Here is a 23,851-nt window from a genome sequence, read left to right as displayed (position 1 = left end):
CTTGAATAGTATAATTTCAATACAGAGAAAGCTGGATACCTAAATAGACAGTACTGACCAATTATCCAGGTGTTTAGAAAACTCTAGTTAATTTTGTAAACACAAATTCGTCTGAAAATCTTATGTCAATAATAAATATAATTTATTACCTTGGAAAATCCATTCTTTATTTTAGATTGGATTACTGTTGGTTTCAGAAGGATGAAAACCACTGCTGAAGTATATCAGATTATTCATGGCCCATAGGGCAACTGCGCACTAAGGAAAAGCAGGTGTCTCCTTTCACTAGGAAGCCTTTCTGTTATAGGAACAGGATTCGGAGTAACGTACGGATGCCTGCAGGATCCTCAAGATCTCTGGTTCCTGCTACTCTACATCCTTTTTCAATAAACTTTTGTCAAAATGAGGCAAAATCATGTTTAGTCCAGTTTTGTGCTTACATAGCAAAACTGCAATCTCTTTCAAGTAATTTTCGTTTGGAAGACTGCCGCTTTTTGGTGGTAACTTAAAACCTCATGTTTTGTTGTGTTTTTACTGTCCCTTCTTCATTAATGCACAGGGTGTGGTGATAAAACAATGCAAATTTCTGCTAAGTTAACCATATTTAAATAGTTTCTGTACCAATCCAGTCCATGAAGCCTGGGAGGTGTCATAGCGGTGGTGGCCTCGGGGGGGGAAGCTGTAGCGGTCTCTCAATTTCCCAACCCTAAACTGCCCAGAACAGGGGAGTTCCCCGAGTCGTAGCTCTCCCAGAGCAGCCATGGTAGAGAGTAAATGAAGAAAGGCTAAAAGCAGCAGATCTCTGTTGAGAGTCCATTGGAGCTCAACCTAAAACAAATTGTGGGTGTCTTTATGGAAAGGCAACTTGTGTTAAGGTCCTGGGGGAAGGCGAAGCAGCTGTCAACAGTGCAAAAAAAAATACGTTGGGTTGTGTGGCTCCTCTTTGCGTAGGCCATAGGGATGGTGATGAAGATGTGCTATCCATCCTTGTCCCGTCAAGGAGTGATTCATATTCTCTAGATATTTTTCCCTTTCTTCTGTATGTTTCACTCGAGAGGAGTAATTCTTCCAGAATTAAAGTGCATTTTGTCCTAAAAACAAACATCCGCCTGCAGAGGACATTCTGAAATAGCCCTTCAGTAATGTTTTATTCTGAAGGAGCATTTGCAATTTGTTGTCTTGACAAGTATCACTAAATCTCTGCTATTAGTAAGCCACTTGCGACAGTGTTCTTGGAGCAGTGGGGCTTTTTTTATCACTTGATAGTTTTTAGCTCTAGGAATGGAAATTGAATTTCCAATTGAATATAGGATAGTCATCACTTGGTGACAAACAGCTTCAGAAAAAATGGTCAGATTGTAAAATGTTTGGCACTCCATGCTCTGAGATTAGGTGTCGACAGCATTCCTTTGGGGTAATGTGAATCTCGCAGAAAACACCCTGGCAGGTTTTTATCTAAATCATAAAGGAGCGTTTGGAGGCAGTGCAAATCCCGGGGGAATCTTTGCTGGTGCGCTCAGAGTAGATGTATTGCTTCAAGGAGAAGTATTGGGCTTGCCCCGGTCGCAGCTTAGTTCAGGTTACTTGATTTGAAATTGGACTTCCACAGATGGGGTCCCATACGTTGCCCTACAGGATGGGTACGCTATTGTAAATTATATTGATGTGGAGGGAGAAGGGAAAAAAAAAAAAAAAAAGTGTTTTAGACAGGGTATTGCAGTTTCCTACTGCTCATGGAGCCAATTCACCTTCTGGAATAGTACTTGCAAAAGCAAGCGTTGTATTTCCATTATTGGTGTATCCTCACTGAAATGCTTAAGATATTCCAAGTTTCTCATTCAGGTCTATGGTAGGGAATTTCTTTTTTCTCAAAGGCATCCGGTCGTGTAGGATGCTTCTGCTACAGCGGTGTGTACATACAGTAGGGAACATAAATTAGTTAAGAAGTGCAGAGCTAGTCAAAGCTAGCAAATCTTAAATGTGCTGTGGAGTGTGCATTAAAAGTTGGAAAACTTATTTCATTTTTATTTCTTTAGAGTTTTCATCGCTTTGTGGTATTACGAAGTTATATTGTGTATCGTGTAGTATAGCAGGTACGTTTCTAAGATGTGTAAGTCACTGTGCTGTATTTTACAACTTCTTTGCTCTGGAATTTTCACATATGTGCACATCTTTACCGTCATACGGGCTTTAAGAGCTGTATGCGCTTCCCGATGTGTTTTTTTTTTTTTTTAAGTACCAATATTTTAATGCATTTTGAAAGGATTACTTTTTTGTTGCCTGTCCTCCACTGTCTTGAAGATGAGAAAGCTTACTAGTATTTGGGTTTTTCTGACTCTGCTTAATGGTCTTCAATCTGTTTGCCTTAACTTTTCTCAGTCTTCCTTTATATTGCTTCTTCATTTTTCCATGTACCAACAGGAATGGGGATGTTTTGGGGTGTAGCTAATTAGGATAAAATCTTCTGTATACACAAATACTTTCTTTAGCTTTAGGAGCGGTTTCTGACTTGCCTGTTGCAGGGCAAAAGGAGATGCAGTTGTCCTGGGAAACCTGTCGAGTGTGTCACCAGAAACTGCAGCCAGAGGGGAGGCTGTTTGTGTCCCACCCCTTCCAGTGTCACAGTTGCCCAAAAAGATCATGTCACCCAAAAAAATCAAGTCTGGAGCATGCAGTAGCTTTTAACCTACCTTTCAACATCCTATGGTCATCATAGTTTCAAATCTTTATATGATTTAATCACGAAGGTAGACTTTTGCATAGTTTTGCTTTAAAAGTTAGCTGGGAATCAAAGTGTGAATTAGATTAACACAAAGGATGCTGCTTCTAATTTTTTAACACTACTGATGGGGTTAAGAACAGCTACCGCAGCCAGAGGTACATTTCCAGACCTCAGCATTTCACACAGGGTGCTCTCATAAGAGGAATGGAAAATCTTCAATAAGACTGTTTCAGTGACTGTGCTGTTGGTATAGGATTGTCGCTATTTCATTGTGAAATTTCCAGTTGGAAAGAGAAGCTCTTTTACGTTTCACTCTTTCATTAAGATTATTTTCATTAGTGCCATCTTGTGATGATGATCTGTATTTGTATCTAGGTGACCCATTTAGAAAGGATGGACTTTCTAAACAAGTAATTTACAGATGTTCTCTACGTGAATCAAAACCTAGGTATCTAGTGTTTTTAGTTTTCAACAGGGAAATTCTTAGATTAATTGTTGGTAAAGAGAACGACACTGTTAAGTAATTTGTGAGTTATTTGAAATTACATCTCTGTTTCTTTGTCATGTGGCTCTGCAGTCATTAGTACTGAAGTCCACTTCTAGCATCTGGCAATAGTCTGGAGGTTTTGAACAGTGGCACAGAAGACAATGGGGTTATCCCTTTGGTCAGAGTGCATGTGCAACCCAGCCTGTGGCAATGGAAGTTCATGCCCACAATGATATGAAAAATATACCCTTGAAATTTTCAACTAGTTATGTTTATGATTAAGGAGTAATCGTTCTACTAATATCATATGCAGTTTTAGTGCAAATGTGAGTTGTGAGTGACAAATACACATTATCAACATTTTCTTACAATATTTATTTCAAATCAAAGATGAGTCTTTCTTGGTTTTTTTATTTGTGTAGCACCGTTCAGGGTAACGGGAACAAGAGTTCATTGGTTTTCCATTCTTAGAGCAAGCCCTGCACTGATGAACGAGGCTGTGCCTTAGCTGAGAAAAATCTTCTGTAGTTCTTGAGGGGTGCTTGGTCAGCAGTCTCAGAATGGGGTCATTTAGTGCATTTAACAACACAGGAGTAAAACCGACAGAATTTTGCACTCTTAGAATAATTGAATATAAATTATAGCTGGCTCTGGGTTGAACTCTTAAGCAGGAACGAGACTATGGAATGATGCTGAAGTAGACGTTTCATACTAAAGCCGCTTCCCCACCCAGAGGTTTATGTGCAGTCAGACTTCCCTTTAATCTCAAATATGTGAAATGCAAAAAAAAACCCATTAAAAATATCCAACTAGGAATTTCAACTTTGAACAGCCAAATTTCACTACCTTGCTGGCAGCAAGAATGAGTGGAACTTCTTTTTTTGTTAACAGGCGTACCTATGTCAAAGTAGAGCTAGTTGAGAATAGGTATACAAAGAACTCAAACCAGAAACCTGAACTCCTGGTTTCTGAATAGCAGGTCAAGTAAATGTTTTTGCGTTTTCATCCAATTGCCCATGTAGCTTTCTTGGTATTCCCAACTGAATTGCTGGGATGAAATATATTTATTCGTAGTAATCTCTGTAGTGCGCTAAAGCAAGCCACCATAATGGCAATATTATCTTACATTCTTTCCACGTGTCTAGAATAAAAATTACTTGAGTATTTTAGCACAACTGAAATCTGGAATTGAATACTTTCATCTCGCTTATGAAATAATGGTCATGAAATTCAGATTCCAGTCTGTGATTTTGTCATTGAGTCCAAGGAGGTTTTATTCATTGTTTTACTGTTTCCTTAAATAAGAACATCTGGGCAGACAAAAGAAAGACTCTTTCTGTGACTTTTTTTTTTTTAATAGCAATGCCAATAACTCTTCCAGTTATTCATGCTGGCCAAGCATTATTGGAAAATGTCAAATATTTAAAAAAATAATAATTTAAAAAATTATTAAAGGACATAATTAGACTGCAAAAATTTCACTGGAAGAGTTTCAAAATTTTTTTTTACAAAAAAATCGCAGAACATTCTTTACTGTCTGAAGCCCACATAACTCATGAGTGGGGGGCTTGTTGGAAGTCTTATGACCTGGACCACCGATGAATGGTGAGAGAAGACTTAAAAATTAACTGGAACAAAGGATGAAAGTATTATTCCTCCTCCTACCTGGTAAATGAGTCTATACCATTCTCTCCTTGCCCCATGTAATGTATAATTACTTATTCCACATTGGGTAGTAGTGCTTTAGTAGAATTATCCCATAGCTTGAGAGTGCATTCATCTAGGAGAAAAGAAACACAGAATTTAGAAGGCTTCCCAAACATACACACGCAAACCAAATTATCAACAACAACAAAAAACAAAAAAAAAAAACACACAAAAACCCAACCAAACCACACACACACACACAGAAAAAAAACACCAAAAAAGCTAACAAAAAACCAACAGCAGCACAACACAGTTAGGTAAAAGGGAAGGAGGACCAAATAAATTTTGTGTTATGTAGTTGTACCTTTGCGGGACGGATTTGGTGTTAGGGTTAACAAGGCTTAGGCAGTTGTGGATCCTGACAAAGAAACGTAGATGCTTGTGAGTTAGACTTAACAACCTGAAATGTCTATTCGGAATTTACTGTTTAAATGTTGTCAGGTTTTCAAGGTTTGGGTTGAGAAGGGGATTTTCAGGGATGTCTTTTGGAAAGTATTAATCCACTGTATCCCTCTCCTGTAACTTAGAGAGTGAATATTAATGCCAGGAGACATTCGAAGATGCTGATCCATGAATCATTCCACCTTCTCAGAAGAAAAGTTACCAAGTTACTTATTCTCCAAAAGATCATCCTGTTTGAGATAGTATTTGCCTGATTTTAGAGAAACAATCATTTTTGGTGTAAGACAGCAATCAGTTGTCTCATGAATTTATTATACTTTTTTCATATGACCTTCTGAATATTATCTGTAGGATACTTGAAAACTTACATTTTGTGTAGAATGTAAAATGTGTGACTCTGTTGAATACAAGAATTTTAAAGCCAGATGCCTCAGCGTGGTAGGAGGACCAGCGGAACAGGGGCTTCTCAGATCCAGTAAACACATATTTTCCTGTCATCATTTCAGTAATAATCAAAAACGTTGCCAATTCAAGGTGTCTGACTCCTTTTTCCATGAACATAACCTTGACTTTTGCCAAAGTTTCACAAGCTTTTAGGAAAGCAAGGGTTGATAAAGTTGTGCTTGGCTTTTGGGTTTTGGTGTGGGGCTTGATTTTTTTTGGTTTTTTTTCCTTTGTTATGGTAAGTATTCGGCGCTTATAGAAGAAAATCTGGCCTTGGCTACGGGTGCCTACATGTCTTCAGTAACTCTGGAAACATTTCCTGAAATTCTGTTAAGTGAAGGGTATCTAATGTTAGTGTGATTGCAGACCGAATGCGAAAGAAAAGGTCTGATAGCGGTAAAGGTTCTGGATGCAGTACAGTGAAGTGCAAGAGGTGCTTTCACGGAATGATAACTTTCCGTTATTGTCATGTCATACTTGCACGGATGGTTGGGAACTGCTCTATGCATGAGGCCTTGATGGTTTGGCTCAAGAAAGGGTCATTCTTGAAATAATTCCCTTTGACCTTATCTGTTTCTGTTTTCCAGCTTCACACTTGTTTCAATTTGTTTAGCACTCTTGGACAGGTGAAGCACATAGAAAAAAATACTCTGAAAGAAAAGGTTTTAAATCATTTCACTGACTTGAAACATCAGTTCTGCCTCCTTGAGTTTGCAAACAGGACCCAGAAATGTTGCAGCTAGAGGAACACCTGTCAAAATATTGAGTCAACGTTTTTAATTATGTGGTTATGTTCTTTTCTGCTGTCTGCACTCATAGTAGTAATTCTTATCTAACAGAAACATCCCTTTCCGCTCACCGGGTGGGACCATTCCCAGGTTGTGCAGAGGTTGTCCTTGGGGATCAGTGAGTTCTCCTCAGACCCTTTGCCTCTCAGGGCAGCTTTCCACCATGATCTCACCGGCTGGCTGCTGAAACAAGCCATAAGCCCAGGGCTGCTGTTATTTTGCCTACCTCATGTCCCTTGCCCTGCCATCTCATAGTCACTACAATGGTTACCTTCAGTCATCGCATTCCAATCCAGGTGTGAGTAGCGGAGCCAGTGGAAAATCTCTCTCATGCAGCCCATCCCACACCCGTCTCGAACGTCCTCCAGAAATCTCTAGGATTGTGTTGCCCTTCCAGCAGGTGCTGGGGTGGTCAAAGTCCCTATGTTAACCTGTGACCATGCAGTTTCATCTAGTTCTTTAAAGGAGGCTTCCTCATTTTTTGATGAGATGTTCCATAAGAGACACCCACCATGATGTCTCCCTTGTTGGGACACATCTCTTTGATCCCAATGTCTCTGCAAATACTTGGAGAATCCTAATTCCTCCTGCAACTTTCCCACTATGTGTGATGTTTTGTATGGGCTCTGGAGATGGACCTGATGGTTTTGCAGCTTGCCTGGGGGCAGTACCACCCCTCTGTCCATGCATAGTTCCCCTATTCCTCCACTCACCGAGAGGCTTGGGCTCCACCCCTCAAATAACCTGTTTGCAAGCCTGCTGGCAAAGATGCTCGTAGCCACTTTGTCAGATAGGTCCCACCTCTCTCCTGAAGTGCTCACCCTCAAAGATGGTCCTGTCATCACAGAAACCAATGCCCTGCCTGCAACCGGCCATGCAGTCAGTAACAGCAAAGGAGGCATTTGCAGCACTCTTGCTACTTCTCCCTGTTCGACCTATGTAAGCCTCATACAAATGCAATCATCTTCAACTGTTTAAATGAAATTTTAATAGTTTGAGTTTTTTAATGAACTGTTTATGAGTTGGCGTCACTTCTAGAACCATGCAGTAACTATGTAGGTCCAGTATGTGTGCGGAAGTCAGGTCCTTATCTGCACACGGTGACCCACTTGGGAATGAAGCTGGCTTTTGAGACCTGGCTTCCTTCCTGCTGAAGTACCGACCACGTTGTCTTGCCTTTGGGCCTTTCGGTACTTGCCCTTATACAACAGGGATGGTTTTGTCTCTGTGCGGAAGAGCGGGAAGAGCAAGCTGCGATGCTTGTGATGCGTTAGATCAGCCCAAGCTGATTGAACCCCAACAGCTCTAGTGAGAGAAGCTCAAGAGCTCGTCCTGTCAGCTGACTTTTGCTGCTGCATCTCGACTGTCGCTCTCCCACCAAGTAGGTTATGCTTAGCTCAGGTATGTCTGTGTCATCTGTAACCGCATATTCTACTTACAAGAAGCTTTAACTTTTTATTGTGAAAATACAGTATCGGGTATGGTTAGAATAGCTCGATCTCAACTGACACAGCATCCCACCCTTCCCGTCATTGTAATGGGCAGGATCTAATATGGGTAACTTACAAATTGTGGTTTAAGCAAGTGGTGGGTGTACTGGGAGACGTTGGTGTTCCGCTGTAAGCCGGTGGAGAAGGTGTTGCTAAATCTCTGAGTGAGATCCATGGCAACGCTGCCAAGGAACAATTGGCTTCTGAACCAGAATTAGGGTCCGTGGGAGCGGATCGGAAACGCCTCGTGAAGGCTGCATGGCCAAAACCGAGTAATTGCATTTTTGTTCTAACTAAGCTCCTTCTTAATCACAGTTGAGAGAAATTTGTGGGAACCAATTTTTGGTTCTTTTCAGCGGCAAAGATCTGAAGTTTATCCATATCTAATCCAAACAACAGATACCCAGCGTTGTGCCTTCTGGAGGGATAATTTGGCTTTGAGATCCACTCAAAAACAGGAGATAAAAAAAAAAGAGGACTGGCGTATAGGATTATGTGGTAGGAACAATTAATGCAGATCTAGTCAAATGAGATCTTGTACAACTGAGGTGGGAGAGTTAAAGAGGGGCAGTTATGGACAGCTACAGATTTCTGAAGCGTTTTGTAAAGGCCAGCGGGTTTTAACACAAGTGCACAGATAAACGTAAGGTAACAGGAGCGTCACTGTCACCGTAAGAATCTGTTACTAGACCAATACCTTGCTGCCTAAAACTTGTGCCCCCAAATAAGAACCAGTAAAAAGTCATTCTCTATTGCTCATTACGTATGATGAAATATGTAAGAATAAGTAAGAAAAAAGTCACCAATAAATATCTTGTTCACCAATGATTATGATGGAAAATGTCTTTTACTGAAAAAATACCGTCCCCCCCCCGCAGTGTTCCTAAGACTGCTATTATTAAACATAAATAAGTAAATTAATTCCTTCAGAAGTACTTTTTTAATATGGATAAAGCACTAAAAAGATAGGATCTTTTCTGAATACTGTCTTCCCTGGAGTCCTGAAAAATTCTATGTACTTTTTAAACTTTACTATGAATGTTTTCATGAACAAGGAAGGAACTTTAAAAAAAAAAAGAAAAGAAAACAAAGAAACCACAAGGAAAAAGATCGTTTCAATAGCAGATAAAATTTGTGACAAGAAACCTAAGATGATAGTAAAGCCCAAAGATGACTATTGTTTTGTGGCAAGGAGAGCTTGAGTTTAGATCTGAGTTGGTTGATAAGGAAATTTAAGACAATTGTTTGGGAGCAAGGACAAGATGCTCTTAGACATCAGAAGAGAATCTGTGAGGATGCTTTAAATAACATTTGCAGTTTTGATAAGATGTTGGAAATCTGAAATAAAGAGAGATCAGTACAAAAGAGTAAATCAATAGGTGTGTAAGCACAAGTTATACATAAAAGCTAACAAATAAAAGGTGAGACAAGTAGAATAAGAATATTTCAGAGACACCATGGCGACCTCAAAAGAGAATATTTGGGCAGCTGCATTTTCCTGTCTCCCCTAGGAAAGAAGCATCACTATACAGGCAACGTTCTGTCTGAATGGGTGCCAGGTAACAACATCCTCTGGAGGGAAAAAACAACCCCAACCCCCCAAAACAAATTAAATGAGTTTTATTAGTTTGAATTTATCGAGTTTTTTGGTGGCTGTTGATATATGGAGTCTCGTGGATGCACATCCATGATATCTGACTGCGTGTAAGTGTGTAAAATTCTGATGCTGTGGCTGTATATTGTGACGTGACTTTAGGGGAATGCTTCTGCCGGTGGGGGAAAAAGCCCCGTTTGAAATGTGCTCTGAGAATAATTCCTGGTCTAGAAGGAAAATACTCAGTAATGATAAGGCAACGCTGCTGTTAGTTGGAGTAACCCGTGCTCTTTGGCACCTCTGGGCATACCATGGTCGCTGCTGCAATCTGATGGCGTTCGTTGTTCCACGCTGCGACGGGGTGCGCAGTGCAGCCGAAGGGAAGCCTCAGGCCAGCTGGGGAGGTAGCTCTCCAGCGTATTGTGGGCACCTATAGCAGCGAAGCAAGGTGCTTTTTTGGGGTTGGTTTCCCCCCCCCCCCGGACTAGCACCTAGGCCGTGCTATCCCACGCGACAGCAGCATACAGTAGCAGCTGAGCTCAGCCCGAAGCACGCGTTTGACGTGCCTCCCGCTCCTCCGCTGCTGCGACCACCTGGCGCCGCGGGGCTGCAACCTGATGCTATAATGCGTGACAGCCAGGTGTTCAGTTTTGCTGTTTCATATGTCAGCCTTACCAAACTTGATGGAATAACAGCATGAAAAGCGTTGACAAAAATGCTAGCAGGAGGGCGGGTCGCTGCTTGGCTCAAATCAGAGTAAACCTCTCATTCAAAGGTGCAGATGCTGGAGATAAGGGAAAGGCTTTGCTCTACATGCTGTTGTGTGCGGTGCTTAGGAAAGAGCCTTGCTTTAGAGTGCTTTATGGCACTTGAATTTGCAGTTCTAGCTGCCTAATACTATTGCTGGGTTGGGAAGGTAACTGCTCCTCTCCTAGGTGAAAAGCTAATGAGGAAAATAAAAATTTTGACTGCATTTCTGCAGGAAGAGTTCATGAATTCAATAATCTTACCCACAAGCTATTAGCCAAGTCATCAGCAATTATATTTTCGATTGCTTCATATTCAGATTATGACGTGAAAGATTGCAATTAAGTTAGATTTGCCTTAAAACCTCTTTTAATCTTGGCAAAGAATAAACCTTTTCAGTTTAAGCATTTTTATGGTAGAGGTAGTCAAGGATTAGCAAATGCCTCCAGTATCATCCTGAATTTGGGAAAATAAAATCTTTCTTGCTGTCTTGGTTACATCCCATCAAATTATTTATCTCCTTTAAATTTCTGTTTTTTATATTATGCTCAGTTCATTGAAAGTTATAGAAGCAGACCATCCTTTGCACATGACTAGTTTACCATAAGTATGGTACGCTTTACAAACTGCCTTTTCTAAGTTTTGCGGAAGCTGCCTACTAAGTAACGCCTCCGTAATGCTTTCCGGGGTAGTCTTCCCCGGAAAATACCATCATACCATCATAATCTTTAAGGCCCCTTGTTAATTTTACTGGTGAAACATGGAACACAAGGTGCATTTCCTGCCAAAACCGAACATTAGTTATTATGCCTAACCAGATCTCACCCAGAGGTCATACAGCATCCATCAAGAGTAACAGAAAAGACAGTGCTGAGCCAGGACTTGTCCTGTCTTTCCGCAGGTGGGATTCATTCGACCTGAATCCTTTGAGCTCTTGAAGAGGGATTGGCTTTACTTTTACGGACTCAAGATAGTATGATAAATATAATGGAAAAGCAACAGGTTTGAAATTAAACTTGTTTATTGACTTGTAAGTGAAAGGCATTTCTATAGGGAGAAAAGGTAATAGCTTTTAGGGTCACTGGTTACTTTGGACGCGTAATTAGATTTAGAGCACAAATAGCCTCTAGGTTAAGAACTGATGCATCACAAGGTGATGGACACTAAGCTATTTTATTTTCTCTGGAAACAACTATTTTGAAAGCAGGCTTGGTGTGAATTATGTCCACTTCTGAAGAAAAGGAATGGTCTTTCCTGAAACCTCAGAAAGCTTTAACAATCAAGGCTGGTGAAAGTCAGCCAGTTTTACACCCAAAATGCTGTAAAGCTTGTGGCTGATCTTGTCACCTCATCTACAGAGGGGTTCAAGGCTGTCGTCATCTGTACTTCTGGAGTAGTGAAAAACAGACAGCAGAATATCCACTGTAACAGTTCTTCATACCTCAGTTCCCCCTGTCCAACTGTCAAAGAGAATGATTCTGCTTTATCTATCAACACATCCAGTTATTAATTGCAGTAGATTACTGTTGGAGGAACTGTATGTTTGCACTTCTCCATCACTTTTTTTCCACAAGATTGTTTGCAGCAGATGCTGGCACTATTGCTTATTTTGTGATTATTTAGAAATAGCCAAGAGTGAACAGAGCTGCACTTCTTGCCTATTCATATTCAGAAGTTGGCCTGTAGCCCTAACTTCTTCCTTTGGGTCATGTCAGGCTTTTTATAAACTAACCATAAGAGTGAATTGGCACTTCAGTGTTTCCAGAGCTTGTTAACATCTTGTTTTTATGGATTCAAACAGGCTACACGTGCATTTCAAGGGAGAGTTACGGTCTTACTGCTTGCAGGGGAAGATCGCATAGAGAAGCAGATACGGATGCATTAGTGATTTACAAAGTGCTTTATAAATTTTTTAATTTATAAAGTGGTTCTTTGCCGTGTGTCTTGGTATTAAATCAATGCGTAGATGCTGTTGCTGTAGGTAACATTGTTGGGATGAAGCTAAAGTGCAAGCACGTGGCTAGCTGGGATCATTAACGACAGATAACTAAGGTTCTTTATGACGATTTTGCTGAAGTACGTAGGTACAGTGTTATTTTGAAGTAAACCTGTCACATAAGTTTAGTGTCTTCCATAACCTATCTCTTAACTTTTAAAATTATTATTGACTAAATTTATAAGTGGAGGTGGGATTGTTTGATTAAGTTTGTCCAGTACTTCACATTTTAATACCTTGCTTTGTCTTGCTGTAACTTTAACAAAATGTAACTGCCTGGACTGAACTGTGCAAGCCTAGTCTCAGGCCGATTTCTTTTCTAAGACATTTAGCCAAAAGAGCCCATTCGCATCCAAGAATGAGTCAATTCAATAATCTCCTTGATTAAAAAAGAAACCACCCAAAAAAACCTACAAAAAACCCCAAAACACCAACGAACAACCCCAAACCTAGACTCTACAGAACTGAGGAAAAGCTACCTAAAACCGTGAATGGATTTGGCCTTTGGTTGTTCCTTTGAAATCTGCTCGCAATTAGCAAACCAGTACATCTGTGAGAAACTGCAGTTCACATGTGCTTAGTGGTGATGACTCCTGTGTCAGCTGTTGAATTCCCCAAAGGCCCCATTTGAGCATATTGCAAGATTCTCCCTCAAAGCGCAGCTTTCAGCAGAAGCAGGATGTGTTGGAACTGCTTAACGGGCAGGAGGGCAACGCTGCAGGGGGGGCTTTTCCTTCCCTCTGCCGAAGGGGCCACGGGGCAGAGCGTGGAGTGTGCTGTGAGCTGGGGAGGGACATGGGCTGGGGTGGGGTGGCACGGGACGGGGGAAGCTGTGAAAAATGGGGAGGGGAAGCGCTACTTCAACCCCGGTGTACTGGAACAGGGTAAGAGGTAGGGGTAGAATAGCATGGGCAAAGAGATGGGCTGATGTCACTTCGAGTACTGTGTTCAGTTCTGGGCCCCTCTGTACAAGAGGGACACTGAAGTGCTGGAGCGTGTCCAGAGGAGAGCTACCAGGCTGGTGAGGGGTCTGGAGACCAGGTCATATGAGGAGAGGCTGAGGGAGCTGGGCATGTTTAGCTTGGAGAAGAGGGGGCTGAGGGGAGACCTCATGGCCCTCTACAACTACCTGAAAGGAGGTTGTAGAGAGGTGGGGGTTGGCCTCTTCTCCCAGGTGAATAATGACAGGACCAGAGGAAATGGACTGAAGTTGCGGCAGGGGAGGTTTAGATTAGATATTAGGAAGAATTACTTTACTGAAAGAGTGCTCAGGCACTGGACCAGCCTGCCCAGGATGGTGGTTGAGTCACCATCCCTAGAGGCATTTAAGAAACCTCTAGATTTGGCACTTCAGGGCATGCTCTGAAGGGCAGAGATTGTAGGGGGGGTTTTTTTGTGTGTGTGTATGGTTGGACTCGATGATCTCAAAGGTCCTTTCCAACCATGAAGATTCTATGATTCTATGTTGGGAGGGGGGCTGGGCAGTAGGGCCGAGAAGATCTGAAGCAAAACGGAGATGAGGGACCGCCCCATTGAAGGTGCACACACGTCTCAGGGCACTTGAACACTGCCTTGGAAAGCTGGATTCTACCTGTGTCATTCCTTTGGGGTTCTCAAAATGCTCGGCAAGGAAAGGAGGCTGTTTATGTCTTGGAAATTATCTCTCATTGCCTATCTTCCTTTTTCTGGGTACGCAGCTTAACAGTGATATTTGAGTGACGCATAAAGCTGAAGTCTCTAGGACCTGAGCCTTGGAAATATAAGGATGTAACGATAAGAACTGAATGAATCATTGACATCTCGAGCTGTTTGCCAATAAACACATTAATTATGAATCATTTGGCAGCTAAAATCAACAAGAACAAAGCCCAGTGCGTGTTCCTTGAGGTGCCACTTGCATGAGAGGTCAATATTAGAAACATGGGAGCCAGGACTGTTCTACGATAACTTCCAGTTTGGCAAAATACAAAGGGCAAATCCTGCATAAAATTTCCATGGAATAAAATTTATCTGAATGTCAAGACGGAATGATGTTTGGAGTAGATGCTTTTGGAAATTCATATTATTTCTTTTCTCGGTTTTGGTTTATTTTTGTTTTCAGTGATACCAGCAAAAAAAAAAAAAGTCCCATCACTTGTGCACTGCATTTGTGCAGGGTACAGGTATCAGTAGGCAGACAATTATGTCACTTATGTGGGGGTAACTGAATTTGCGTTAGCTTTAGTTTAGCTATCGGGAGTAAAAATAATCATGCAGGTGTTGTAACAGGACTCTGGTGCAGACTGGGGATATATTTTATTTGCTATCAATCAACTCCAAAATCCATGCTGCTGCGTCTCTGCGGCTGTTGCTGTATGAACTGACCCAACTAAAGCGAGTGAAGGTGTAACTACACGGTATACGATGGAAGTTCATTTGAAGTCTCCGAATGGTTTAAGAGGCTTTTGGTATGCCTGGTGCAGAGAGATACTGTTCACAGTTCATATGAGCAGGATGGTGCCTGAATGTCACAAGTTAAAAGTCCAAGGGGCAAAGTGTTGGTCTCCCTTAAAGCCAGTGGAAGTTTAACTTCAACAAACCTAGGTTTTCTCCCATAATTCTGTAACCTTGATTTTTGGAGAGGAAGTAATCGAGTTGTACTTTTACTTCTTGTGGCTTCACCAAGACTCCGTATTCCTAAGCGTTTTTAAATTATCTTTTATTTACTCTGATTGTGTTTTGTGGGAAACTAAATTGAAAGTGTATTTAAGGGCCCCAGAGACCTGCTCTGATGAACTCCATCAGGAGAAGCTGAACATCTGCTTGATGCTCGGACACAGCTTTAGCAGAACTCCTAGTCATTCAAAAGAAACTGTAGAAAATCTGTTTGCTTTTAAGTTTCAAACCTCATCACTCAAATTTTAAATTTTAATGTCCTTGCATACAAATAAAAAAAAGTAGAAAACTCAATACAAAATTATTACCACCTTGACAGAAAATATATAAAAGAAGAAGAAGATCAAGCATTTGTGCAGTTTTAGGGTGGTTTTACGCAAAGCAAAATTCAAAACTGAATTCTGGAATATAAGAAAATATGTATCGTACTAGCATGAAGATGTTTTAACAGTGATTGTATTGTCTTAACAAACACCTGTTTTATCAGTTGTCTTTCACATGTGAAATGAAATGGACTTTATAGTAAATAGAGTTTTTAATTTCAGTTAACAATATTTTACCATAAGGAAACTGTACAGAATTTGTGTGGTAATCCATGTACTATGTTTACTCAAATAAAGGTAATACTTTGCTGCAAACTTTTAAATATAATAAAATGCATTTAATAGCAATCTTTTGTGGTATCATCATTATTTATGGACGTAACATTCAAAGTACAGAAATTAAGTTGTGGATCAAAATGACCATAAAAACAGTAACCCAAAGAACCTTATAAACATGTCAACACCCATCATTTATCACAGATGGCTCATACCAATGTAAAAAACATATAAAATGCAGTATAATTCTCAACATATGGTTTACTTTGTTGCATTGTTCCTACATATTATTTGTGTTAAAATCCAGGAAATTATATTAGGAAGAGAATATTGGTTTTGTTTATTAAACTAAAGTACAGGTGAAAGTCATTCTTTTCTTGCGATGAACATATACCAACAGTGATTAAAAAATAAACATTTATTTACAAAATATTGATGCATACATATTACACAAGTCAGTTATATCAAAGTGGTTTTTTAAACAATATCTGTAGCAACCAACTATTTGCATTGGTTTATCATAGTGCAAATGGTAATGTTGCAAAGGCAGGTTATAATGCGGGATTATGATTTGAATGCTAGCCTTCTCTGCTGCCTTTTGTTTTACTACATCTAGAAAACTATTCCCTTTCATTTAAAAAATATCTATTTCTTGCGAATGTTGAATAGTGTACCTGAGGATAGGGCAAATTCATTATTATTCTAAATTCTTTCACTTAGATAACTATCTCTCGATTTACTCAGCCTGCTTACATAGCACCATTGCCATTGATTACTAACATACTAATGAGAAAAAGGAATGGAAACACGCTAAATACACTATGCCATCCCTAATTTCAGGATTTATCCATTTATGTGGAATTTCACAATTCTGCACTATATATTCAAGTGTTTAAGGATGATTCTGGTGGTATTGTGTGGCGGTGTATATGTTACCGGTATATATTTTCCTGTAAGTACAATATTAAGAGAAGCTGTGAAGAAATGGACTTAAAAGCCCGCTCCTTCTGTCCTCAGGTGAGAAGGAACTTGCTTTTAATTACCAACATGTACTGAAACCTGCATATAAATTTGCGTCTGAATGACTGAACATTGATTCCCTCGCAATGTAAGAACTTCGCGTATTAAATCTGGTGATTTTGATTGTAGCTTTTCTTTTTCCCTGGCTCAAAGCCAGCCGTTAGGTAACTATATCGTCCTTTAGTTCATGTTCTGTAGCTGGTGCTGCACTAAATCTGTACGATTGTAGGATAGCCTATCATACAGCATATAGGATGTCGGCAATGCCTAGCATACGTAACTTCACAGTTTCAAAGACTGGTAAGTGGGTATAACTTTTTTTTTTTTTTTTCCCCCCTCGGTAGCTTCCACAATTTACGAAGCGGTGGATCCCACGACGATCTCATGAGCACCCGCAGCGATCTACAACCATGGCCGGTATCTTGCCGTATATTATTTGTTCTTTCCCGTTGAAGTACAGCATGTTTATGGGGGACATCTTGGTGGGCGTGCAGCAAGGGCCTGCCGAACCTCGGGGGTTTGCTTGGTGTACAAGGTGAGTGTGCGGGTATTTTTGTAAAAATACAAATTCGCATTCTCCGGAGCAATAATTGGCTTTGTATCTTTTAGGTGCGATAATCCAGTCCCATCCGAAAGCTTCAAAATCCACTGTCAGCGGGTAGCGACAACATCGGGATTCTGTCGAGTGCTCATCGCAGTCGAGGCCAAAATCTCTGCGGGACCGTTTCGGGGTGTCTGTAACTCTGACCTCTAAAAATGGGTTCTGTGAGGAGAGGAGAAGGAATCAGAAGCACTACAGAGGTAAACCTAAGTTCAGTAAGAACATGCAAACAGATAATATCTCAGACAGATGTATCAAATTAATATCCTCAAATAATTTTTGTGAACAACACTTTGTCCTCCTGCAAATCTCTGCCACAGCTGATCTCTGCTCAAGGATTATTCCTCTTTTTCATGCTGAGGACCAGCATTTCCCTGCTGTTTCTCTATAAAGAGCTGTAATTTCTGAGTATCTCTTTCTGAAATCACCATCATCTCACTGCTAGCACCGTTTCTGTTAACTGCTAAAAGGTTCCAGAAATTTGGAGGATGCTGAATTTTTATTTTTGATGTGGGTTTTGTTTGTTTGTTTTAAACAATAGTAAGAGCTACTTTTTTTTTTTTTTTTTTTCTTTTCCTATGGAAGAACTCCCAATAGGAAAGAAAGAAGTCCAGAAACTTTTCAAGGGCAAGATCAACTGGTGTTGGTCTCCCTTTTGTGAGTCCTTCTGAAATTCCCTCCGTTAAAGTCATATTCAGTTCAGGCTCTCTGGATAACCAAGGAAGGCTTCTTGTCCAGACCAAGAAGGAGAAAAATCACTCCATAATTGCTGTCGTTCTTGAATGACTGCAATGGCAGTAGAAATGAGCGTTTCACCTGCTGGTACAGGTTACTTGTACTTCACAGCTTTCCCCTCCACCAGAGGGCTGAATTTGCCGTACTGAGTCTGGAGGAGCAGCAATATTTTGCCTCCTGAAAGAGCCCTGTGGCCAGGAATGTACTTTTGGCAGATCTCTGAGCCACGTGCTTCCTAGCGAAGGTGTGTTTCCACAGTCACCAACTGAGAATAGAACGAAATTACAACCTTCACAATCACGAGTTTGAAAAAGTTCCCAAAGTTTCCTCCCTTCCACTCACTGGTTTCAGCCCCGTGTGCCGGTTTGGCACTGACCGGGCTGTCCCATGAAGGAAGAGCGTTCCTTAGGAGTAAATAACAGCCCAGCTAACTTTGTTACATGGATTTGTCCCTTCCAAGATACCCGCCTCTACAGCTGCAAATTGTCCAGCTGCTGGAGATGCTCCTCCCAAAGGTAAATGATATGGAGCGGGGCTTGGCGAGAGGAGCATCCCCTTGCTGGGAGCTGCCGGAGAAGAGAGGAGCCAGAGGGAAGAGAAGTTTCCTCTCCCGTTATCAGCTGTGCATCTAACCCTGCCCTGCTGCTGAATCGGTTTGTTTTTACAGATGACGATAACCATGGATTATCCACACGTGTGAAAACACAGTGTTGCGTGTTTGAAGGGATGGAGGAGGTGAGGACGTTCCTTATCCTGATATCCAGCCGGCCTGTTTCAAGTATGGGAGATCCACATCTATACTGGATCTACAATTAAGATACCACCGAGTTTTTCCTTTAAGTTCTTTTATCTGCATTATACTGCTATGAAGTTAAACATTACATAGCTACATAAATACGGTTGGACTCGATGATCTTAAAGGTCTTTTCCAACAGAAATGATTCTGTGAGTCTATGATATACAGATTGATTTACTGCATAGAAGCGAAAATACAATAATATTCTTTATACTTTGTTCAAAGGAGGGATTTCTTGGTTGTAATTGTTTCAGCTGCAATAGGTTCAGGAATTTTTACAGGTGGTCGAGGATTAGTGATTTGCAGAAACATAACGAGGAAAATGCTGTAGTTTAACTGGTACACTTCAGATTTTATTTGTTCATCTATACTTACAAAAAGGAACCAGATAGTTATTTTACGCTCTTTCTCACGATTATGACCCATTTATTGTAGCAGGCAGAATTTCTCTATTCAGACATTTCTAAAAGGTGGAATGATGCCCTCCACCACATTATCACACACACTCTATCTACTGAAAGGTACACAGCATTATGAAGAAGATCTGTTCTCACATTCATTAACATAGATAATTCTGGCTGTTGTTAACAGAAAACATATGCATACAGAATAGGGAGAAACTCCCTGACAGTTTGAATGCAGAAAGCTTCCTCAGCACTATCAGAGGCAGCTTGCCTATCAATGAAATTATCCAATGACTATACTGTTTAGATTTACTGCTTATTAAACAGTATTTGCTCTCAAATTTGAAAACAAGGTTACTTTTAATATTACCATCCATCAATAATTACCAAAATATTTTCCAGTTAATGCCTCTCAATGTCTTAGTGAAGTACTGCAATTTTTCTCACTTTTTCAAATAGGAAGCAGAGGCACAGGAATGCTATCGATTTTGACACGATCAGAGAGCAAAGAATGAAAGATTTGGCTATACAGAGCTTGTATCTTCCATTTCCTATGCAATGCTTCCATTTTATCCTTCAAACACAGCTTAAATGCTTTCCAATAAAATGCAAGATATTTAAATGGGATTTTTCTGAATAAACTTACCAATCCATCTTCACCTGGTCCCGGGAAAGTTACAGCAAGATCTCGTCCATTCTCATCGAAAGCTTTTATTTCGATGCCTAAATTGGATTCAGGCTGTTTGAGCCAGTTTTGCAACACTGTCTTCACATCAATGCTCTGCCAAATACCAGTGCCTGGGTTCATGTCAAGTTTCAAAGATCGGATTCCAGTATATCTTGTACCGTCTTTCATGGGTTTAATAAGTCTCAGGATCTGCACAAACACTGTTGTAGGTTTTTGGACTTGCCTCAAGTATATCCACAATTGTGCCTTTACTACTTTGTTATATTGTATTTTAGAGCTAAACTTAAAGAAGCAACATTTTGGTTTTCCCTCCATTTGTACAAGAAAATCAGCTATAAATGAATGGAAAGAACAGATTACTGAACAGGGAACAAAAAGAAATAGGCATATATAAACCCCATTATTTTTTTTTTCTAGACCATGTAGGAAGTCTTACAATAGGTTATAAACAGTATCAGTAACAAAGTGGATTTAACATAGTTCATTTTCTGTGGTTTATGCTCTATGGCAAATTTAATGGATATCAACAAAATCATTATGCTACCCCCTGAAAGCAACATCATGTGACAAGGAACCGACGATTGCTTTGTAAACAGGCTAAAATGAGGTTTGGCTAATCATTTTCTACATAATTCTGGTTGCTGTCTTGTGCTCCGTGGGCTAAGCCGAGCGGAGCTGTGCTCGGGCTGAAACTCGGAAACGACGGGCAGTCAGGAGAAGGTGCACGCTGTGGGGGACCTTGGCGGTCCTCGGCGTGCTCGGGGCCCTGACCAGTGGTACCGGTGCCGTGGGCTGACCCGCACAGCTGCAAAATTGCCTCTTTCCCAAACACAAACTACCCGGGGAGGGGGCACAGCCTATTCCACTTCACAGCAGCTACTACCCGCTCGCTGCTGGTAGTCATCCCCTGAGGACCGTCACAAAGCATGCAGAATAGCAACTTTGCATAAGCTGACTCAACATGTATGTGGTGATCCAGCTATTTCTGATTTACTAAGTAGCCTTAGTGGGCTTCCCATCGTACGGAGACAGCCATGGGCAAACTACACGAGCAATTTAATCTCTTTTCTCAATGGTAAAACAAATAGTTAAAAGAGGTTTTGGTTTCTTTTCATTTGAACAATATTATAGCAAAGTCACGTGGAGCGCTGCGTTCCTCCTTCCTGTGGACTACGATGCAGCTGTCATACCTAGTCATGGCCATATCTTTCCATGCCAGGATAAAATGGGTAATACTGATCTTTAACGGTGCAGGGCTTTGACATTCATAAATCTCACCACTTAAGATACCTGCCTCTTTAGTGCATTTAAAATAGTTTGAGGGCTTTTTATAAAAAGCAGGACATGAACTCGGATCAATGAAGTATAATGACTTTTTTTTTCAGTCATTGTAATTATATAATGGTTTAATTAAAAATAGTTATAAAGCCTTGGACGTAATAGGCTGGGATGAAACTGCTGGCAGACCTCAACTTTGTGATAAGGCTGCAGTAATATATCGCTATTAAGTACACATCTTATTAATGAATAACTTAAAAAATTTTACAGATGAAGTTACTTTTTCATCAATGCATACGTTTTTAGCTGGCTAGAGCAGCTGATATGTTATTCCAGTGTGTGTATTGTAACAATATCTGTAACTGCTAACATGCCTTGTATGTCCTGTCATCTTTTTCCTTTTTGACATCATATTCGTAAGTGTTATTTAAAAAAACAGCTGCCATAGCCAAATACTTTAGCTGATGAAGAACACGAGATACCGTATGTATTAGCCGTGCAAAAGATACTTGATAGGAGCCATAGCAGATGTTTAGCACTCAGAAGATAACTCAGAATCTGCTCATTCAGTAAATGCCTTCATTCTTCCTTGGCACGACTACTGGAGCTGAGTGCTATAGCATGGACATTTTAACACTTAAATCTGTTACACACATATTTGCTTTAAATATATAGTTTTAACTCAGAGGTAGGTGGTGCTAGTTTATGGGATCAGCAAAGCAGCAAGAATTTAACTCTATACTTGCACTTGCTGCAACGTGTTGCAGTTAGGTAGCTCTGGTGCTCTAAGCTGGATTTCTGCTGATTTCTATTGCTTCTAAAAATACTGGCCAGTGAAACCTCCCTCAGGAAAATACAGTTACCTCGTTATCTGCACTAGTAGTTCATATTTGTGATAGGAAATGCCCTGCGTACCGCAAATAACGCAGTCAACTAAACTGCGGATCTCCCTTTGCTTTCTCAGGCAACGGGCAAATCCTAAGCGCTACAGGGCACCCGCGTTATAAGGAGCCGAAAACCGAACAGTAAAACAAAGGATCACAACAGGGTCATCTGAACCTGGCTCAAATTCTTTAGAAATAACGCTCTCCTCCCTCCCTCTAGCAGAGTTCAGCCAGCAGCCTGTTGGGAGAGCCCGAGGAGGAGTTGCGTGGCTCTACAGCAGGGAGACAACTCTCTCGGAGGAGCGGTGGGAGGTGAAAGCAGCAGGGTTACTTACACTCCGTAGGCATTGTGATAATCGTTTCGGTGGTGGCATGATAGTCATCGTCTTCCAAAGAGCCATCGCTACTGTCGTCTCTCTGGACGTCATACTGATCAATCAGTTCCTGTAGTGGAGGAGCTTTGGGTAAAAGTTGTTTAATAACGTCCCTGCTAATGTTAGGAGCTTGTTCCAGACGCAGTTTGCTGAGGATTTGAATTTTTATGGCTTCTATTCTGGAAGATTTTGTATTCTGTCTCCACATACAAGCATTGCACAGTCCATCTTTTTCGGCGTTCTCTGTGGGCTGACTACTGTCATCCAGAGCCACCGGATCAACTGAAATCAGCATGAACAGGTAAATATAAACATAGATCGCTAGCTTTTGCATGATCTCACATTCAGTGCAGCTTTTTTCTTTTTTTCTTTTTCTTTTTTTTTTTTTCCCCCCTCCCCCTTTCCCTTTTCCCTTTAGTACTAAACAGATCCGTGGAAGCAAATGCAATCTGAGAGACAGCTTGCCACACTGGTGTACCTTATATATTCCAAGGGGGCTTTTTATACTCCAACTTTGATTAGGCTCATGTCGTCAAACCCGACGATTGGTTGCTGTCCCAACAATGAATCTGGCTGTCAGAGGGTAAAGCCCTGTCGATCACAAGTCACTAGACAGCATTTAGTTACAGCCAAGGGTGAACTGATTTATCTGGGTGATTCGTAGAGGATATGTCTTCGCATATTGAAAGGATATATTTCCAAGTATTGTGGGCAGCAGTACTGAAAGACAGCACTGTCATTCTTAAATATATACCAACCCTGTATTTGTACTATGAATCAAGACAGGCATCTCACTAAACTTGCTTTAGGCTTCTACCAGGTTTTTTGGACTTGAAAGTTTGTGCTATTTTAAAGAAAATCCCAGGGGATTCCTGTTAGCAGGCAGGGAAGAAATGCTTTAGAAATGCAGTGTGAACAGTGCTAACTTAGGTTGTTCAACAACTAAAATATATAGAGCGGTTCAAATTTCAGAAAAAACCTTAATGGGTTTTCCTGCTAGGTGCTTGCTAAAGCAGTAGTAAAGATTTTGTGCATGTATGACTCTATGTAAATGCATATCTTATCTGTTTGTCCCTTTAGCATATAAAAAAATCAACAGAACAAATCCCTTACTGAATTAACAGTCAGTTATGAAAAATGAGTCTGTCCTCTTCATACTGTCACTAGGTCAGCAGAATCCTGGGCAGTAAATTAAATATTGAGAGATCTTTAGTAGCAAAAGTATTTTTAAGGAATATCTTTAGCTACCTACTGTAATATTATACAGAAATAATAAAGCTTGCTTTTTCCATTAATAGCGAAAGTATTAAAAGACTTAAAACATTTAAATCTCTACTCTGACCATTTCTTCTTTTTGCATGTCATCCTTTATTTTTGTTCAAAATGCCTCTGTGTTATGCCAGTGTAAGTGATACCTTTCTGTGCTTTCTTTTGCTTTCT

General features: G+C 40.6%; 1 protein-coding gene across 1 annotated transcript; it reads right to left on the bottom strand.

Annotated features, from left to right (window-relative positions):
- Nucleotides 1–15,671: 15,671 nt before the first annotated feature.
- On the bottom strand, nucleotides 15,672–22,872 carry MSTN (myostatin). Its single transcript, XM_054210078.1, has 3 exons — nucleotides 22,373–22,872; nucleotides 19,834–20,207; nucleotides 15,672–17,414 (listed from the first exon to the last, which is right to left on the bottom strand). Exons 1-3 carry the CDS (start codon nucleotides 22,743–22,745, stop codon nucleotides 17,034–17,036), a joined length of 1,128 nt encoding a protein of 375 aa, XP_054066053.1. The 5' UTR covers nucleotides 22,746–22,872; the 3' UTR covers nucleotides 15,672–17,033.
- Between the last annotated feature and the right edge of the window lie 979 nt (nucleotides 22,873–23,851).

The sequence above is a fragment of the Rissa tridactyla genome, chromosome 7, assembly GCF_028500815.1.
Source record: "Rissa tridactyla isolate bRisTri1 chromosome 7, bRisTri1.patW.cur.20221130, whole genome shotgun sequence".
Classification (NCBI taxonomy): Eukaryota; Metazoa; Chordata; class Aves; order Charadriiformes; family Laridae; genus Rissa; species Rissa tridactyla.
The sequence above is the reverse complement of the archived record's forward strand: the minus strand, read 5'-3'. Positions and strand labels throughout refer to the sequence as shown.